The sequence below is a fragment of the Tinamus guttatus genome, unplaced genomic scaffold (assembly GCF_059628265.1).
Source record: "Tinamus guttatus ecotype Peru unplaced genomic scaffold, ASM5962826v1 Tinamus_guttatus_pri_ptg000148l, whole genome shotgun sequence".
NCBI lineage: Eukaryota > Metazoa > Chordata > Aves > Tinamiformes > Tinamidae > Tinamus > Tinamus guttatus.
In genome coordinates, this window is record NW_028288682.1 from 169,643 (window position 1) to 189,005 (window position 19,363).

General features: G+C 43.9%; 1 protein-coding gene across 1 annotated transcript in view; it reads right to left on the bottom strand.

Annotated features, from left to right (window-relative positions):
* ELAPOR2 (endosome-lysosome associated apoptosis and autophagy regulator family member 2) overlaps positions 1–18,993 on the bottom strand; it is an 89,790-nt gene extending 70,797 nt beyond the window's left edge. The window contains exon 1 of the mRNA XM_088522086.1: positions 18,892–18,993. Coding sequence (XP_088378212.1) covers positions 18,892–18,987 — 96 coding nt within the window. The 5' untranslated portion in view covers positions 18,988–18,993. The remainder of the gene's footprint in view (positions 1–18,891) is intronic.
* Positions 18,994–19,363: the final 370 nt, after the last annotated feature.

Consider the following 19,363-nt stretch of genomic DNA (forward strand, 5'->3'; position numbering starts at 1 on the left):
GAATTTGAATATGAATAGCAATCAACATAGCAAATGGGGAAGTTACCAAATCTGAAATGGAGGGTAATTGAAAAGCCAACACATAATGTCAGTAAATCTGTTCCTATAGATTATACTCCATGTGCATCCACAACAGAAGCATTTCATAAAGTACAAGGGTGATATTTTACTGCAGCAGAAGGAATCACTTTAATTATCAACGAATGACCATTTGGAAACACCAAAAAAATCCTATTTTTTCAGATTTTCTATGCATCTCCCTCAAAAGATGATTTCTACAAAGTTTGGTGCAGCAGACTAGTTTCAACATATCTCCACTAATTAAAATATATTAACATTTTCTAAGCACACATTACCCTTTAAGTGTAAGAGCCATTTCTATTCCTAGAAAAGATCATTTTACCTTGACATTTATGAAAAATGAAAAATGTTGCTCATAGATAAATAATAAATGAGAGTACAGGTGCTTTTTCTGCATAACAGAAGAGGGAATTACTCACGAGCACATATCCAAATGAAACTATTAGACCTGTCCACAACATGTACATCTGGGTACCATAATGACTACAGAGTCACTGACTCATTTTCCACCCACTTCTCTCTAATAGTCCATCTAATCAACTGTGTGTTTTTATTTTTCTGCCTATGCAGTCCTCTGATGAGTAAGTCCACCAAAATGTATATAGAAAAATTAACACTGTAGTTGTTTGAGCTGTCGATAGTTTTGGAAGTCACCTTAATTTGTACATGAGTTTTATATATTTCACCCTGAACATGAGACACGGCTATAAGCAGTGGTATTGGAGGTATTTCCATCATTTCACTCGCTTGGTTGCTCATAATGGTACAGAAGCGTGAGTGAGGACTACAATTGAACACAACACATGTGCACACGTGGGAGGGCTGAAGATAACTGGCTTATCAACATCCCAAGTTTCACTCTCTCTGAGATTTCACAGTAGAGACCTTAGGTTTGGCTTTGCCGTAGGAACAGGCATGTTCAGAGTTCAGAGGAAGCGCTGGGAATAGGGCTTGCAGCTTGCAATCCTCCTTCTGCCACCACCTTGAAGCACTGTATGGCTTTAAGAGATTTACTGTCCTCCCACCTAGATCTCTCTAACAGCTTTAAAACATCTTTTTTTTTTTTTTTCCTCTCTCTACAGGAACCACTTACTACAAGATACACAGACCTTTGCTTGGTAAAGCTATGATATTCCACTGCTGCATACCATGTTAGGCTTCACCGCTCAAAACTTGGAAAGCTCATGCACTATGCACAAGTATTTATAAGCTGCTTAACTTAAGGATAGTAATGCAGGATTCATCCTCACCCATTACCCTGCACAACCAGAGAAAACAAATAGTTGCAAAGCCTAAATTCTGCAATTATTAAAAAAAAAAAAAACACCACACACACGCACACAGCAGCAGGGTGAGTTACAGCAAAGCATATAACAACACTAAGTATCCCTTGTGGATAAGAAATGCAGCGAGCCTTGTTCCTAAGAAATGTCCGTGATAAACTGCTAACACAGAACAGCATCAGTTAATGCCATTTTATTTAGCCTTACTGATAGTAAAGCTGTTAAGGCAGCAATTTAGGATTAGAGTCACAAAAGGGCATAATTAAAATTTCACTGTATCTGAGTATCCAAAGCACTTCTTATCCAAATGTTCATTCTTATTAGGATTATGGAGGTCTGCACTCCTACCAGTATTTCCAGGTCCTATTTAAGTTATTCCAAGAGGGTCAGCATTTATAATGGACTTTGTGCAAATTCTTTCCTTTCTCACAGGAGATGCCAGCACAGGGGAAGGGAGGGATCATATATGCACTGTCATCTCTCCTAAAAATAATCAGCTCTGAGACCTAGAGATTGATTCAAAAGGCAACATCCAGTAACGTGAGCCATTGTTAAGGCTCCAGCTTCAGTGCTGCATCACTTAATTTAAAAGGTAACCTAACAAAAAAGTGCAGAAAATGATTTTCTCTTTATTATTCTATTTTTATAACCATGAATGCATGTCCAGCAGCTGTGAGCAGGACCAGGTTTAGTCACCACTCAAACTCTATTGCTGAGCAGAACAAGGTAAATACACAGCTTTCGTGAAACCTTACCTTTTTTGCATAGAGGAAGGAATGATCCAAACCATCAAAAGTGCAAATAACACTTTGACACCGAATTTGCCAAATTCAGCAGGAAAATTCCATCCAATTTAGAGGCAAACCAATTGAGATGGAACGGTCAGGTCATAACAGTTACAGATGAAAACTTCAAAACTATCAGAATTTCTTTAAAAGTGAAAAGTAACTTGGTAACGATTTAAGAGGAGACAAGCTTCTTATGAATGCACAAACTTGCCTTAAGAAGTTTACTTTGAATTCCAGGCCAAAACACGACCTCTTTTGCCAATGCCTCTTAGGTCAAATCTGGCTAGCTAATGCAGGCAGATCAAATACTACAGGAAATGCAGCATTCAATCTCATCGCCACCAGAAAATAGCGCTTCCAAGGTACAGCTGTAGAGGCTAAACCCTGTCTCAGCTGAGTGCAGATCTTCACATCATAATTTTTGAGACTTTAAGGTCAACATAGCAACAGATAAAGAAATAAAGCCACAATTTTCAGAAACCAGTTTAAGCCTGCTCTCATTTCAATCAGATACAGAAATTCCCCCAATTTCAGTGAAGACTAAACGAGACCAACATTAGATCATGTGTAAATCTCCTTACTCCCCAAGATGCCATTTTTCACCACTATAAATAAATAAATAAATAAAGATTATCAAACCAGATAAAAGGTTTCCAGGATTTTTTTGACTATTGTCTAGACAACCTACTAGGAAGCAGCAGCCCCCCAGGCTGGAGCACAGGACAGGACAGGTCTGGTGCTGTTCTCCATCCTCATTTAGAAGATCCTCAACTGAGAGCAGGAACCCTGTAGCAGCAGTTAGCTAAACCCAAGATGATGGGAATATCATTAGGCTAGAGCTTGAATGTGCACTGTGCACCTCCTGGGAAGAGCCCTCTATAAACCCCAGCTGCATAGGCATAAACTAGTCTCCTGTACCATCATTTTCAGTCTGCAAAATAAGGCTAGAAGAAAATTACTCTTCCACAAAGCCACTACATATACATAGATTATTGTGAGGCATCTGAGCATGACAGGAAGGTGTTTCCATGTGTCACCATGGACAGACCACAACTGGTTCCACAGGTAGTCTGCAGCCATTTAAACCTTTTCTCCAGTATTGCCAAAAAGCTCCCAACCTCGCTTGTCACTACAGTCTCTGTTTCCTGCCCATGCTTGCTGAAGTGCTCTGTTCCCACCTATCAGTGCTTGGCCACACATTTAATTATCATTAAATTATCATGTAATTATCAATTATCATTGTAAAGGGGTGCAGAATGCAGTAAGGTATTGCCAGACCTTTTTTAGTAATATGCTTTTCAGCTGTGCATTGCCTGACTCCAGGCTCTTACAGGGTAGCAACATGTCATCTTCAGTCTCTAAGAACTGTAACACCGAGCACTTATGTAGCCTTTCATGCTCATAAAGCTGTACAAATATTAGAAGAGCCCAAAGGAGAGTTCACGGTTTTCCCTTTTGAAAATCAGCCTCATGAAAATGAATCCAGCACAACTAAGTCCCTCTCACTTTTCTGTTTTATCTCAGCAATATTTCAGTTAAAATCTCTGGCATGAGGATGCATGGAAGGTAAACTTCAGACCCTACAGAACAGGAGGGCAAGTCCACCACATGGCAAGAGGACAGGCCCAGGGCGCATGCCTCGTGTCCATTCACACTGCACCAGGTGAAAGCTTCAGCCATCCAGGACTCAAAACACTGTTGAAATAAACACATGTGAAATACTACCCAGGCTGAAATAACTCCAAAACCAAAGCAAAAAGCCTAACCATTGCCATGATCCTTGATCCATGATCGCCATACCTCTGCTTCTGCATCACAACCATCTTGTCCATTTCCCACAAGATGAGGATGAGTCAGAATGTAGAATGGTGCAATGATACACAAAACTGTCCTACCGAGTCATTCTGCAAAAGGTTACACAAACATCACTAGCAATACACACTGGTGATCAGGTTGGGTCCATGCAAAGAGTATGGAGAAGGTTGGAGTTGGAATGTTTCCATAGCAGAAGGAGGAGAAGACAGAATGTGTCTACCTTGGTTGGGCCAAGGTTCACATAACAGCAGAGCCCGTAAGATGGGCAAGTGTAGCTGAACAAACACTCTGTTCCTATTCCGACCAGGGGCCAGCCTGTGGAAGAGGCACGTCCATCCAGTTGGGCCTCACAGCTTGGAGCAAGGTTCAAGACTTCCCCACTCCTCAGCTAGCTCTGCACAGGTGCAGGACAACTGCTCAGCACAGATGGCCTTTATTTCCCCTCTGTATCTATTCCATAGACGGCCTGTAGCTGCAACTTAAATGTCCAATACAGAAATTAAGATTCAATATTTAACACTCATTATAAGACCATTAGGGAAGGAAAGTCCTAGTCCATGTATAGTATAGAGTCCCATGTATAGCCACAGCCCTTCTTTTTGTCCCTTTCTCTCACTATCCTTTGTGCAGTGCAAACCAGTATCAGCAAAAAGGTGGAGAACATCCCTCTAACCCCAGCATCCCCACAGGCCACCAAGCAGTGCCAACAGGCAGGAGGTTTACCGATGATCTCTCAAGTCATGAGTACAAATGCATTTTCTCCACGAGCTTTCACCGAGCAGATTTCAGACTGCCTCTGAGTATGGCATTGCCCAGACACCAAACATCAATCAGAGCTTCTGCCTTTATTTTAGAAGCAACTAACAGCCTGTCCCAGGGGTCACGGTCAAGCTGCTCCATACCTGGGGCTCTTTGACAGCATTTTGAGGAGGACCCTGCCACCAGATGAGTTGTCCGTAAAAGTAAAGAAGTCTGCAAACATCTGAAAGCCACCACTTGACCCCAACACATGCCTGATGTGCTACCCAAGGAGGAAGCCACAGACTTGTGTCCAAGACAGTTACATGGACAGGAAGCTGGGAACTCACAGGACATGTCTGCTCTTGCATTTGCCTGGCTACTTTATCCTCAAGGCCCTTATCCAGCAAGTGAACCAAGCACAAATTCACCTTAAAGTAATAAAAGAATTGCACAGATTTAAAAAGGGATTTTGAAGCAAGCGTGTCTTTAAGTGTCTTGTTAAGGTAGGATCTCAGGGCTTAAACCTGCAATATTGAAGTCAGAGGAAAAAATCCTACTGTTTTGAAAGATCAAGCATTAATATAGATTTTAGACTTAAGCTGAAAAAGTCAGATTCAGTGCCAAGATTGATGATTCCATGCAAGCCCATCAAAGGTAGCATTAATGGATTACACTTTTAACAATCAATATTTAACTGCTCCATCTATAGCTCAAGTATTTCCCTTCTTAAATCCTGGGAATGTATCCCATATTCACTCTTATAACTCAAGAAAAAGAGGTATAATGCCTCCCACTTTTGATGCAATACTATTTACACTCATGCATACAGAATTTCTACATTTCATATATTTCTATATACAGAGCTATAAAGAAGGAAGCTCATTAAAACCTCATGTTCAAGTGTTAGCGTATAACCGTCAGAGCACAAAGCAAGTCAGCAGCCTCGCAAACGATCACACTTCAACTCCGCATGCTGATTCACAAGTTGTTTCCAAACGTACTGTGGCCAAGAGCCATAGGATGTTGTCTACTGAAGGCCTTTCCAAGACAATCCACACAGTGTCACTCACCTGCTTTCCCTGTTGCAAGGAAAGCTTCAGGCAAAGGTAGAAGATTCGCCCAAGCACACCATGCTCGGGCACAGCCAGACATGTGGACATACCTTCAGGACAGAGGTCCCCAGCTACATGGGAGCCCGTCGCCCGCTGTCTACCACATCAATGGAGCAACCTCACACATATCTGCAGAGATGATATCACACCAGATGCCCTCCATACACACAACATTGCTATTGTTTGGAGGAAAGTTTAGTGCCTAATATTCACAAACGTCAACGGTATGGCATGCCTTACACAGACTACACTGTGTGCATATGGATGCTCGAATGAAGCCACCCACGGCATCTCAGTAAAGCATACTATGGTGCATGTGTCAGCATTGTGTAATAAACCCAAGTATTCTCTAAGAGAAGATGCACATTTCCCTGCAAATATGGTTAGGCCTCTTATTCAAAGCTACATAGTTATTACGATGGAGGAGGCCTGACAATACTAAATGCAATCACAATTCTAATTATAACTTCTAATATACTGCATTTATTCATTCCTCCTCCTTTCCAACCTCGATGTTTTATCCCTGTTATTCTAAGCTTAAAACTGGCAAATGAAAAGAGAATCTTCTGTTTCCTTGAGGCTTCTGATTGTTGCCTCTTCAGAAGGGAATCTGCATATGAAGAGCTTGCTATAGCTACAAATGAAGGCTACAGTTATTTAATAGCTCACAGGCAAATTTCCAGAAGACAATTACCTAAAGTACTGACAGCATTACACCAGATGGATTTAAAAAAAAAAAAAAAAAAAAGGAAAGAAAGCTGAGTCTGTGAAAGAATCAAGGCCATGGAGAGGCTCCGAACTACACAGAGCAAGACCTCAGTTGGAGACCAACCAGTTGAGTCAACTGCTCTCATACCAGCAAGGGGATTTTGGCATTAGGCAGGACCTGTCCATAAGACCTCCCTTCTACAGATGATCTACAGATGACTTCCCCTAGGCTTCTGTTCAGCACACAGCTTTCCATTCCCCTGGCCAACATTTTCTTTTCCCTTCTTGCCCCTTACTCTCCTTCCAAACCCCAACACCAAAGCTGTGTCCAAGTTCAGCAGCTCCTTAAGTGACAACCAAGTGAACTTCTGGTCATAAACAGCTTGTAAAGCCCTTCACAACATTTCTGTATCTGAGGTAGGAAATGGCCCAAATTTATGACATATCTTCACAACATAAAGGATGCTGCAATATCCTTACTTTGCGCACTCTGAAGAAGGTGCAGCAGCACTGGGCTATAACTCCTATAGACATAAAACAGAGCCAGGCAATAGTTTATACCAGATGAGGACTTGAGATGACAGTTCCAGTGGGAAAAATAGCTCTACACACTTGAGAAAAATAAGACAGACGGAGCAAATGTTAAAATAAATATTATAGCCTATTTATTTATGAGACTCCTCCAATCTGAGTGAGCCATGTAGGGCAACATAAACATTTTTTGGCACGTGTGAGTACATCTTAAAGCCTGCACATCTCCTTCCGTCTGTTCACTCATTCATTCCACAAGTGCTCTAAGTTTAACTTCGGCAATCACAGTATCCATGGGGACAACGGATCTCCAAGGATTTGGTTCACAAACTATTGCCAAACTACCCATCTCACTCTTGCTGGACTTGCAGCACATTGATGTGAAGTAGTATAAAGGTAATACAATTTTAGAGGTTGTCCTCTTTAATCTAGTGAGGACTTGAACCATTGCCAGATTTAATCATTTGAGGGATCAATGTGGCCCATTTCATTGCATTTCCTCTCTAGTAACAGAGTCCCACAGCAACATCCTGTCCAATCTGCTGCACAATTATGTTTTATAAAGCATATAAAAGGACATCATGAGTTAGTCCTTAGGAGCCTGTGAAATATATACAGCACAAAAGTACAAAAAAGGCAGCATGAAACTAATACTGGATTGACTTAGGATGTAAACATTTTAAAACATATACTAGCAAATGCATTTTTTTAAAACAGTGCACCTAAGAAAAAAGTCCTCAGGTTACTGGAATTCAATGGTTTGAATTTAATACTATATTGGTGTTACATCAGACTGCTGACTTGCAGCAGTTCATGGAACTCCCTGACCTTAATCCAGCAAATTATTTAAGTGTAAACTTCATTTCAAATGAGGTTTGGATTTAAAAGTGGAGTGGAACTATTTATATGCTTTGAAGTAGGCACATGCACGAGCATTTCACAAAGCTTCAGCTCTTTCTCCTCTACTGGGGATTATCAGCTGCCATCGGGTGTGTGAGTTTCCCATGTGGCACCAGGTAGCAGAAAAATATTAGAAAAGGAGCAGAACTGTTATTAGAAGGAAGTCTGGATGATGTTCACCCATCTGATCTTGTATCATTTTTATGCCCTGTCACCTCCCCTACAGATTCCTCCTAAATGCATTCATTTCACATTTCCTTTTCTCGAGAGGGAAAGACTTTGCAACATTAAAAACCACTGGCTGGACGCAACAGGGCAGCAACAGCTTATGGAGGCTAAGAGCCCAGCCTTAATTTCCCTGTCACTATTTGCAGAGTTTTGTGTACTTTTGGGGTGTTCCTCACCGGGACAACAGGAACTGATAAGTCCATCTGGCTTCTGCACAGAGAGTTTCACTTTCCAACTCTCTTAAGGCTGCATTTGAGATGCAGCCAGGCAACGGCGCACTGCAATGAGCCTTTAATATGGAAAGAATTATCCCAATTACCCCCAAACAAAGTTTTTTCTGCCAGTATATATAGCCACAGAAAGAAGCAGGAGAAAAGCTAGCAGCGTTAGTCACTGCTGTACCAATATACATGATCTACACTAAAAGTTCAACTGATGCAGCTGCTTCAACACATAATTTTAACCAAAGGGGTTACATTGACCAAAAACCTGTCTATAAGCAAGGCTTCTGGTGTTACACATGCACATTACACTGCAGGACTGAGGGTCCTAATAATGAGGAGAAGGTGTGCTTCTTTCACTAATGAATCCTCATCAGGAAAAGCAAAAATAATTATTTGTAATGGCTTCAGGCTTTGAAACTAGTTAGAATCAAGATCATGACCAGATTCAGAACTTTAGAAATATGTAAAATTAATTAAAAAAAAAAGGTAGGGAGGGAGTCAAAGTTAAATAAATAAATAATCAGACTCTAGATAGGCGGTGAACGTTTGCTTACCAGAGCAGCGAGAAGTCATTTTTCAATGTTTGCTTTGTTGCCAGTATCACAAAGCATTTTGTTTGTTTGCTGACCAGATGGCTGATTATTTTCAAACAGGAGGAAGAGAAAAAAAAAAAAAAAAAGTAATCCATACAGAAGAAGTTAAAATATATAAATATATATATGCACCGTTTAGCTGAATCTTCATTGTTATTGATTTTGGGAAACATGGGGCACTGTTGAATGCTTTGTAAATGCTCCACTTTCCTCCACTTTTGCTAAAGAAAAAAAAAAAGGACAAAAAATGATTGATGACACCTGTAACATTCAGGATGAGGATCAGGATTGAGTTCAGTAGCACCTGCTTGACTTGCAACTGTTTGCCTCTGAGCAGGATTTTGTGAGAACTCCACCACGTTATGGCACTGAAAACACCCTGTCCACTGTACAGAGATCTTAAATTGCACCTGACAAGAAAAATACGGAACCACATATTCTTATGAGGAAGACTCATGCAATATTCCCCTCTTGGGCTGCCTCCAAGCCCACAAAGTACGTTTCCACTGCAAGAATAGCTAATAAATAAAGCCAAGGACAAGCTAACAACCCAAGGCAGCTGGAGCCAAGCGAGCAATGGAGAAAAAGCTACTTTGGTTTGAACGTGGCCATCGGACCGTGCCCGGAGCTACGAGCGTCCCTGGTGCAGGACCGGGCTGGGGATGGTCCAATGTTCATGTTACACCTGTATCAGTCAAATTAATCAGCAGTAACTCATTAGGCCACAGGACAAGGAGAAGACCAGCATTTGCTCCTGAGCTGTCCCTCAGTGTTGCTCGTGCCCTAGAGACACAGCCCAGGCTAAAACATTACGAAAGAGTTATATCTGCAGCTGGTTCTCCCACCCGGGCTATGCAGCTAACCTGCAGTCGTGCACATTGCAAGGAGTCTGTAGATCAACTGGCCACATCTTTACCCTGGAAAGACAAACCCAAACACACGTCTAGCCCACTGGGCAAACAGCTCCGATATATTACAATTTGTTTACTATATTTAAGCTTACATGCTGGATTTAGTCCTATACATAGCTTGAACAGAAATTCATCAGTTCCTTGGCATTAATTATGCCTCAAATAATGATAAGGAGTAGGGAGGGTTGCTGCAATGACCAAACCTTATCAAAAGCCCCACACAGAGATCTCAAGGCTTGTGTCACAGCTAACAGGAGTTCTGCTCAGTTTAGTCTCCACAGAAATTAACTCCATTGTTGGGTCCAGATTCATGTGATTTTACTTTTGATAACTAAAAATTAGGTGTCCAGCTCACATAAGCCTGAGACTCTCAGTAGTCATCGGGGAAGGAGGACATAGTCAGCAGGCAATTCATATCACCCTTTCAAGATGGGAGGACAAAAAAATATATTCTTGAAGGGCAGCTCCACGGACAGCTAGAAATTTAGGTTGGACTAGATGCCTAACTTTGCATTTAAAAGTGAGGTGAGTCATGCTGTTCACAGTACAAAATGCTGACTCTCCTCAGTCCCTAGCTGCTCTGGTGATGCCAGGATCTCACACCAGGATGACACACGAATCACCATATTCGAGCAAATGGACTGTTTACACTGGTTTTCTGCTGCCTAATGAACTCTGAGGGTGCTACATGCCCTTCTCACGTGGTAGTTAAATGAGTAACTGTATCCATGATAATCCAGGATAAAGCTCCCATGATAAAGCTCCCTCCACTGATCTTTATTGTCTAATTCTCTGAAACTAGGGGTAGATGGAGGCTGCCAGGAGCCAAAACAATGCCAGGAACATTGGCAAAATAATGCCAGCAACAGCAAGGTGTTAGAGACAGTTAGGAGACCACCTATTTGGGCCTGTTGTGTTTAGCAGTATAGATACAGCCTGTGAAAGCAGGATGTCACCAAGTAAATCGTTTTTATTTCCAGAATATATGTTTCCTAATGAGGTGCTACCAGGTCACTATCAGAAGACTATTTGCATTGCAAATGCTAGAGGTGAATAATGGCAAACTTTGCTAATCAAGTTGTACTTTCAGTAATAGGCACATAAAGCCTTCCAAAACCATGAGTTAAGCATCATCGCCTCCACCCCATCAAATTCTTACAACCAATTTAAGTGCCACAGGATCTTAAAACACCATGCCGCTTAGCTCCTGCTCATTTAACTTTCCAGCTTCTTGCTTTTTAAGAATCACATTTTCCAGCTTTTCCCTGCAAACCTCAGGAGCAGACTTACCTTTCCCCACCACCACCCTTTGCAGTGAAAGCAGCAATTCCTACATAACCACATGCTGCAGCTTTAAAGAAACCTTTCCCCTTGTTCAGCAAAGCAGGTCAGGAGATTAGCAGGTTACCAACACAATGGACAATGCTGCAATCCAGCTTTTTTTTTTTTTTAACTACAAGCTGGAACTAAAAGGCAGGCGATTCTTCAGAGGAGCTAGCAAATATTAAAATAGGGCAAGCATTAAATATACCTCAAAGCGGAAAGACACAGGACTTGGTGCTTCTTCACATTATGACTTCCCTTAGAGTGAATGCGAATACAACCACAGATTGCAGCTCTTTCCATAGGAGCAGAGGGCTAAAAGCAGAACTAATTGCAATAGCTGCTCTGTGTGCGCCTAAACGGATCTGTTGGCACTAAGTGGACACGTTGCTTTGGTGCAGGAGGGAGGAACACCTGCAGATCCTTGTGCCATATGGAGGCTAACGCCACTCCAGGCTTCCCACCAGCAAAGGGGAAATCAAAGTCCCGTTGGATCCTATATTCAGCATCAATAGCTAGAGTCGCCCTGTCTGGTCCTCTGGAGGAGGAGCCAGTTGGCTTGGGTTCAGCTGCTGTTTGCACAGTGCCAGGGGAGATGTCCCTCAGGCAGGTGGCTGGGATGCTCACGAGGAGCTGCGGGGCAAGGCGACCTGCTGAGCAGCTGGGCTGCAGGGAGCAGCTTGCCAAGAGCCAAGTCCCACCTCCACCTCCATTCCACTGAGCCACCTCCTCTACCATCCCCCAAGACAGGCTCATAGACCTTCATGCCGGTCAAGTTGTGGTGCAACGCAGTCCTAATAGGGCCCTAGCTTCCTTCTTCCTCTCCAAAAAGAATTTTTTGAGATGAAATCAAACAAAACAGGCAACAGAATAAAAGAACTGTATTGGGAAAACTCACTTTCTTTTCCTCCTTTGGCTTTAAGGAGCCAACAAGCCAGGGTTAAAAAGCAGTTATTCAGAAACTAGCAGCATTTGATCAGCGCTGTTGACCTGCCAGCAGGAGGGAGTCATGGATCTAAAAGCCTGGGAAAATCACGAGCCATCCATTCCTGATGTACGTCCTCAAAGGACATAGCCCTAGCCATCCGTGTGTGCAAAACACGGCGGCTCCGTGTGAAGATCTTCCTTTGAAAAACTTCAGAGAGCAAGAACAAAACCACAAGGATTTTGTATGCTGCAAGAAACACATGGGGAAGTTAATACCTTGAGACTCAATAGCTGAAGTCCTAATCACCTTTACCCTTGAGTTTCCTGCAGAAAGTCACTAATTGAGTGCATTTTTGTTTTCTGAAAGTGCACCATCAATTTACATACTGATTTCTCTACAGACCATCACCTCAAATGATATTTTTCACTGAAAGCATCTCTCTCAGCCAACAAATTTTCCTTTCCTTGAAGATAAAGCACTTACCTGTATGAACCTGAACAGAGGAGGACAAGCCAGTTCTTTAGCACTGTTAACGTACAAACTTCTCATTTTCTTCCTCTTCCTTCACCACATGATACAGCCACCTTGCTCAGCCTAAATCGAGCTGATCGTAATTTTTTGATTGAGAAGTTAAAAGAGAGATAGGACCAACCTTGCACCTGATGAGTCCCAAAGGCTTCTCCACTTCTTCCACCCTCAGGGTCTTCCCAAGGGACAGGTCACCAGCCCTTCCCTAGCACCAGCTAAGGAAGCTTGGACTGATGATCGAAGTCTCATAATTAGCCTAAATTAACACAAGCTGGCATTGCCCTAGAAAACAACAATCCTGCTGACCCCATCTCCCCTACCTCCTCATTTGCTACCACCCAGCTTCCACCATCTCCCTAGTCTCCAAGTCTAATTAGCAAGCCATATTTATTCAGCTAAAACCTAATTCCCTCCCCTCACCTTTTTCTTTATTTTTTTTATTTATTTATGGCAAATTCATTTTCATACAAATCAGTGTTTTATCCACCCCACCACACAGTGACAGGAGTGCTGCAGCTGACCTAGGGACCCAGCAGCTTGGCCCTAGGTGAGTTCTTAGGGCATCGTAACTCAGCTGCAAACCCTGGGATGTTTTTGAGAAAGGTGAGCACTGTAAAGCTTGCAAAGCAAGGTAGTTAACGAGATCTGGCTGACATTTTGTAATGAAAAGTAATTTTGTTAAAAAGGGAGAGTTCACAAAAAAAAAATTAACAATTCTTTTTCTTTGCGCACACAGTTTTTCATATCCAGGAGAGTGAAAACCAGCATGTTTTGATCACCCACAACCAAAATCTAAACAGATTTTCAGGCCCAAAATAACAGCTAGAAAATAATTACTAGGAGGAGGGGAGACACAGACTCTTTTCCAAGCAAATGGAAGATTTATGAAATATACTGCTATGCTGCATATAGGCAAAACACCTTTTTGGTAGCAGCCCCCAGAAAGACCTTGACAACGTGTAGGAGACACGAGAGACCTGTTCCCTGACACCCCTCTAGCATTTTCCCACCACAAGTGTAAGGGGTCCAAGTTGCCTTTCTTGCACCTTATCTATTATCCACTTATTTGATTTTTTTTCTAATTTGTCTGAGCTTACTACTTCCTTCAGCAGGTGCCAGTAGCTTCTGATGCATCCATAGGAAAAGCCTGGTCCAATGGCCTCTCTCCACCAAGTAAGTCCCATGTATCTGATTCAGATCCTCAGCTGGCATAACTCAACACACTGGCACCTCAGCTGGCACCTGCTGGAAAATGTGGCCCTTCAGAGATACCAAATAATCTAGATCAATACATACATTCATCCCAGCACCCATTTTCCTGACACTGCCAACTAGTACCGGTCATGGATGCGCTGGGAACCTCAGCAGAGCTCACGTCCTCACTTACCCTCTCTAAAAAAAAAAAAAATCTTGTGGATATATGATGAATTTCCTTATGATGACAAACACACATCCTCAACAGTCAAGCTTTGTTTCATGGCAGAGGACATGTAATCTTTTTTGGCTGAAAGTATATTAGTTGTTCAAGTCTATGTTCTATTACAGCACTATGTCTGATTTTCTTAATCTGGAGCCATTACAACCATGGTTCATTTTGCATTTTTCATACTAGCATCCATCTTCCTTCTCAGGTTTTCAATTCAGGGGTGTTTCAGCCCACCTTTCACCTGCCTACTGAAGGTAATACTGTCTTTGGCCGTCCCCATGCCTTGGCTGCTATCTTCTCCCCTTTGTGAACCTGGTTCCACTTCATTAACTTTACTGATATCATTTTTGTAGTGTGGTTTTTGCTGCTCTTTCCTCATCTTTATGACCCTCCATCAAAATGGCAAATGGAAGCTGTATATATTTTCTCATTTCACTTCAAAAATGCAAGTCCACATAGCAAGAGCTAGTAATAATACAATCCATCAAGGAAACTTTTCTCAGCTGCTTCTGCTGACTATGAATGATTCATAAATTAAGAACCTTTCAGCTGTTCAAGAGTGTTTAGAAAACCAGAGGTACAACTTCAGATCACCCCAGCAGTAATATAGCTCCTACTTTGTTTCCAAAATAACTAGCACAGATACTTCAGACATTGGGAAAGCAAACCAATAAGCAACAATGAAAGACCAAGTTAGAATAATTCCTTCTAAAATATATCAATGAGCTAACATCCTTCAGAGAGTTTAAAGCCAACAGAAATGAAATGAGTCCCAGAGACCAAGAAATCCCAAGCATTGATTACAGTTAAATATAAATAAATATATATTATCTTTCAACGGTAATAACATTTAGCCCTTCAAGTGCACAGACAGCCTTTTTCATTTCTACATTATCTTACAGACTTGCATGTGATTCATTTTCTCTGGCCCCTGCATTAATAAATGTTCTTCTTTCTCTTCTTCTTCCAAGTTACTCACTTCTTCCGTAGACAACACCACCTTCTTTGCTGTGGCCACTGTACATTTATTAACCAGCCCTAGAACAAACACAGCACTCAAGGTTCCCAAGTACTAATGATAAGATTTTTTTTTAAATCACCTGCCAAATTGTTTCACCATGAGCACGTGGGATGATGTCTCCGTGAGCCATCAGCAGTAGCCCCGGCCTTCCTCCCGAGCAGGCACTGCTCACTCAAAACACAGGAACACACAAGATCATTCAGGTTCCTTCTGGCAGACATTCCTGTTATTCCTGCTGGTCTGTATCAGCTGACAGGCACGCTAGCTAATTATATAGCTTTGTTATGTAAAGTCCTTCCGAGACTGACAGGCTTCTTCTCTCCAGCCTTCATACAGAAACACAGGAATTTCACCTCATTTCCCAAATCACTTGTCTTACTGTATTCTCTAGTCTGAATATACCAATACACTTAGAGATGCTTAATACTCAACTTGGACACAACCTTTTTTAACATTTTCTCTAAATGAAAATGGACATTACTTCAACACAATTCATTGTACCTGACCCAGTTTCAAGTTCATGCTTCACCACCCTCCTTAACACTTCCTAGTTCATCTTGATTTTCTACAAGATTTTTTCACTGCCCAAATAAATTATTTCTATCAGTTATATCTTCTCCAGAGAATTCCAGTAGACTTGTAAGAAAAGAACATATTTTATAGAAGGCTTTTACCATTACACTTTCCACTCAGTCATTTTAAGATTCTTTTTTTGGTTCACCTGCTATTCCACTATGTAAACCAGTGCAATGCAATCACATTTATTATGTGTATCCAAAACATATGTATTTGTTCTCAAGCTGTAGAGTGACTGAGAATCAAAAAGCATATGACAGCAAACAGATACCTCATATATCTCTATGCAAACAATTTATCTGAAGGGGAAGTAGAAGAAGAACCATTTTTTCATATGTGCAAAAACTAGAGAGGGAGAGGAATGATGAAATGAAGAAACGATCCACTTAGGCTGAGAATCAGGTAAAATGTCCTAAAAGCAAGATCTTCTCAGATCTGGGAGAGTGTCTAAGGGGAAGCCAAAGCAGGCTCATTCAATATGAAAGTTCAGAAAAAGCCCAAAGCAAGCAGTGGAAAAGAAGACTTCACAAAAATGTACCCTTCAACGTCAGGGTGAGGGGCATGAACCAATTCATAACTTTCACTGCAACAGGGCAACATGTATATTATCCCAGTGGAAAATCAAGAGGGGGTCATTAACTCCATTTCAAGTCACTAATGTAGGCAACACATGAAACATCTGTGATAGCCTGTTCACCACTGCTATCAGTAGCAAGAACCCGCTCAGCTGTTCTTGTTCTGCCACTGTCCTAACTGGAGTTGGGAAGAAGATACAGCAGAAGAAGATACATCACTGGGGCTTCCAACTTTCTGCATCCTTGAGGTACCCTGGCCACCCAAACCCAAAGGGTGCTGGTGACACACAGACCCTCATCCCATAGCAGCTGTCTTGGAGCAAGACTTTGGGAGCTTCCAGCATCAGAGGGCTCAGCAAAGGCCACTGGTGTGTACGGGGGTCATAGCCGCATCAAACCCTGTCATGCCTGATGGCTAAACAGATTTACTACATGAAAACCGCCCACGGGAATATTCATATGAACTGCTCTTACATCTCGTTTGCAGCACAGACATGCTCTGCTCAAACCCACTGTGCTATTGGAGCCCCCAATGAATCAAAGAAAGCAATGTCAAAAGGTTCCTGAAAAATGACATTGCAATACATTGTTATTTTATTATCTATGTTATTAGAGCACCACGGAGCCTCAGGCATAGCCAGAGATCCCACTGCTCCAAATACTGTAGCAGTGCAGAAATCTCACAGACTGGCAGATATGCCTATTTCTCACAACAGTGAAGAGAAAGAAAAACAAGCTGTCAAGGAGGAGAAAAAAAAATATGCAGCTATAAGAAAGATCCCGTACAGATGCAAAAATGAACTACCTCCAGTGCATTAAGCATTGTGCTTTCCAAGCTTTTTGGATATAAAACAGTAAGACCCTAACCAAATCTTCAAAGGGTGGCAACACCCTCTTAACAAGAGGCATTTTTCATCCCAAGACTTCATTCCAGTCTGAGTCCGCTCTATTCGGAGTCAAACGGAAGGGAGGTTTTGCTGTCATTTTAATAGCAATGCACCCAGAGTAATCAATCTAGCCTGGTGAAGTGTAGAGACACATCTCAGCCCTGTTTTACAAGAACTATCAATTTTTGCTCTTCCTCCCTGCAAAAAAAAAAAAAAAAAAAAAAAAAAGTGAATCCTGCTTCTCTGCAGGCTCTCTGCAAGCTAAGATCTTATTTTTCTTCTCCATCCAGATACATTTGGAATTAGTTCCCCTAGGATTTGCTGTTGCATGGACACACGCACACACCCAAGCCCAGGTTACAAATGGCTTTTTAGCCCCATGAGTGAAGGAAGTCTCTGTCTTGAAGAGTATGTGAGTGAAACTTCAAAATATGTAAAGAACGAATGTGGTCCATCATGCTGAACAGAAAAGAAAAGCACTCGAGGCCCAGATACAAAGGAGCACTGAAGTTGGGTTTGGGAGGAAATTTGGTCACCTACAGCCCAGCCTGTAATCCTCAAAATATTGACCTTGTAAATCCAATACTTCCGTCAAGATTCAGCCGATCAACCTTTAGCCATCCACATTGCTTCTGTCTTTAGGCAAAGGCTAAGACGAGATGGGTCATGCTCTAGAGAGCATCAACTCAAAAGGGAGGTAGGTGCTTCAAAGCAGGCAGCTAGGCTAGGCCTCCTCTGTGAGGACACACAAATGTGTCTTCATTTATGGCCAAAACTAGATACACCGCATCTCCCCCCAGCCTCCTGGGAAATGTCCCCCTCCCCAGACTAATGCTGTGCTCGCCTGCTAAAGCTCTGCTCCTTAGAGGGCGAAAAAGAGAATTCAGTGGTTGAAGAGGGAGGGACAACGCCCAGGTCAGGGATGCCCTCTCTGCACCCCAAGCCATGGTGCTCCCCAAACCTTCCCCAAGCCAGGATCCGGAACCTCATCCCCATCCCCAGGCTGCAGCCACGCATCACCTCAGGACACACAAGTTATTCAGTGCAAGTTATTCACCCTGCAAAGTGCAGGGTGAGGAAGGAAGTTCCTGTGGACCCCAGCACCCGTGTGCTCCAGAGCATCGTGAAGAAGGGGGACTGCCCATCGTCACCCCAGCTGCACGAGGTCTTCCTCCCAGAGCAGCGCCCCAGGCACCGCAAGCCCCTTCAACCCCCGCTCCAGGATTCAAAATGCAGGACAGGCTCCGTGTCACCTAGGGAGAAGCAGCCGGGAGCAGGTCCCCACAGCGGGAGGAGATGAGGGACACCCTGGCAGGAGAGGAGCAGCAGAGTCACCTTCCCCACGGCCACCTGCGCTGGTCACTTCTGTCCCACAGCCGCCGTGGGTCCCTGCCCTGCTGGCCTGGGGGCTTCTCTGGCTCCGACTTTACCGGGGGGAGATGCAGAAAGTTTCCTGCCGACCTCCGTTTTTTGGGGGGCCCTGGCATTTCGAGGGGAGAAGAGCCACGGGGGAGGGAGGGAGGGAGGAAGAAGGGGTCGTGCCGGGTGGGCGGCTGCAGAGCCCCGCGACCGGGGCTGCTTCTGCGCCGCGGCCCGACGCGACGGGGAGGGGCGCAGCGCGCGCCGCGGGGGTGCATTTCTCCCCCGGGATCCCGCGGAGGGGAGGGAAGCAGGGAAGGGAAGCAGGGAAGGGAGGCAGGGAAGGGGCTCACCTCCTGGCAGGGCGGCAGCAGCAGGGCGGCGGCGGGCCAGCCGCACAGCAGCCAGCCCCAGAGCCAGCCGCGCCGGCCCGCGCCGGCCCGCGGCATCCTCCGCTCCGCGCCGCTCCGCGCTCCGCTCCGCGGCCTCAGCTGGGCACCTCCGCGCCCGCTGCGCGCTGCCCCCGGCGCTGCCCGCAGCGCGGCATCACCCGCGCCGCCGGCCCCGCCAGAGCCGCGGGAGGAGGAGCGCGGGAGGAGGAGGAGGAGGAGGAGGAGGAAGGCAGCGCAGGCGCATGCTGCCCGCCGCTGCTCCGGCCCCGCGCGGGCAGCGACACCGCGGGGACAGCGACACTGCACCGGGGCACGGCAGCATCTCCCCATCCCGCCCCCCTGCCGCCCCACAGGATCTGGGATGGGGGTGACACCACGGTGACACCCTGTGCTCATCCCTGCTGGGAGCACGTCGGCATCCCCACATCCCTGC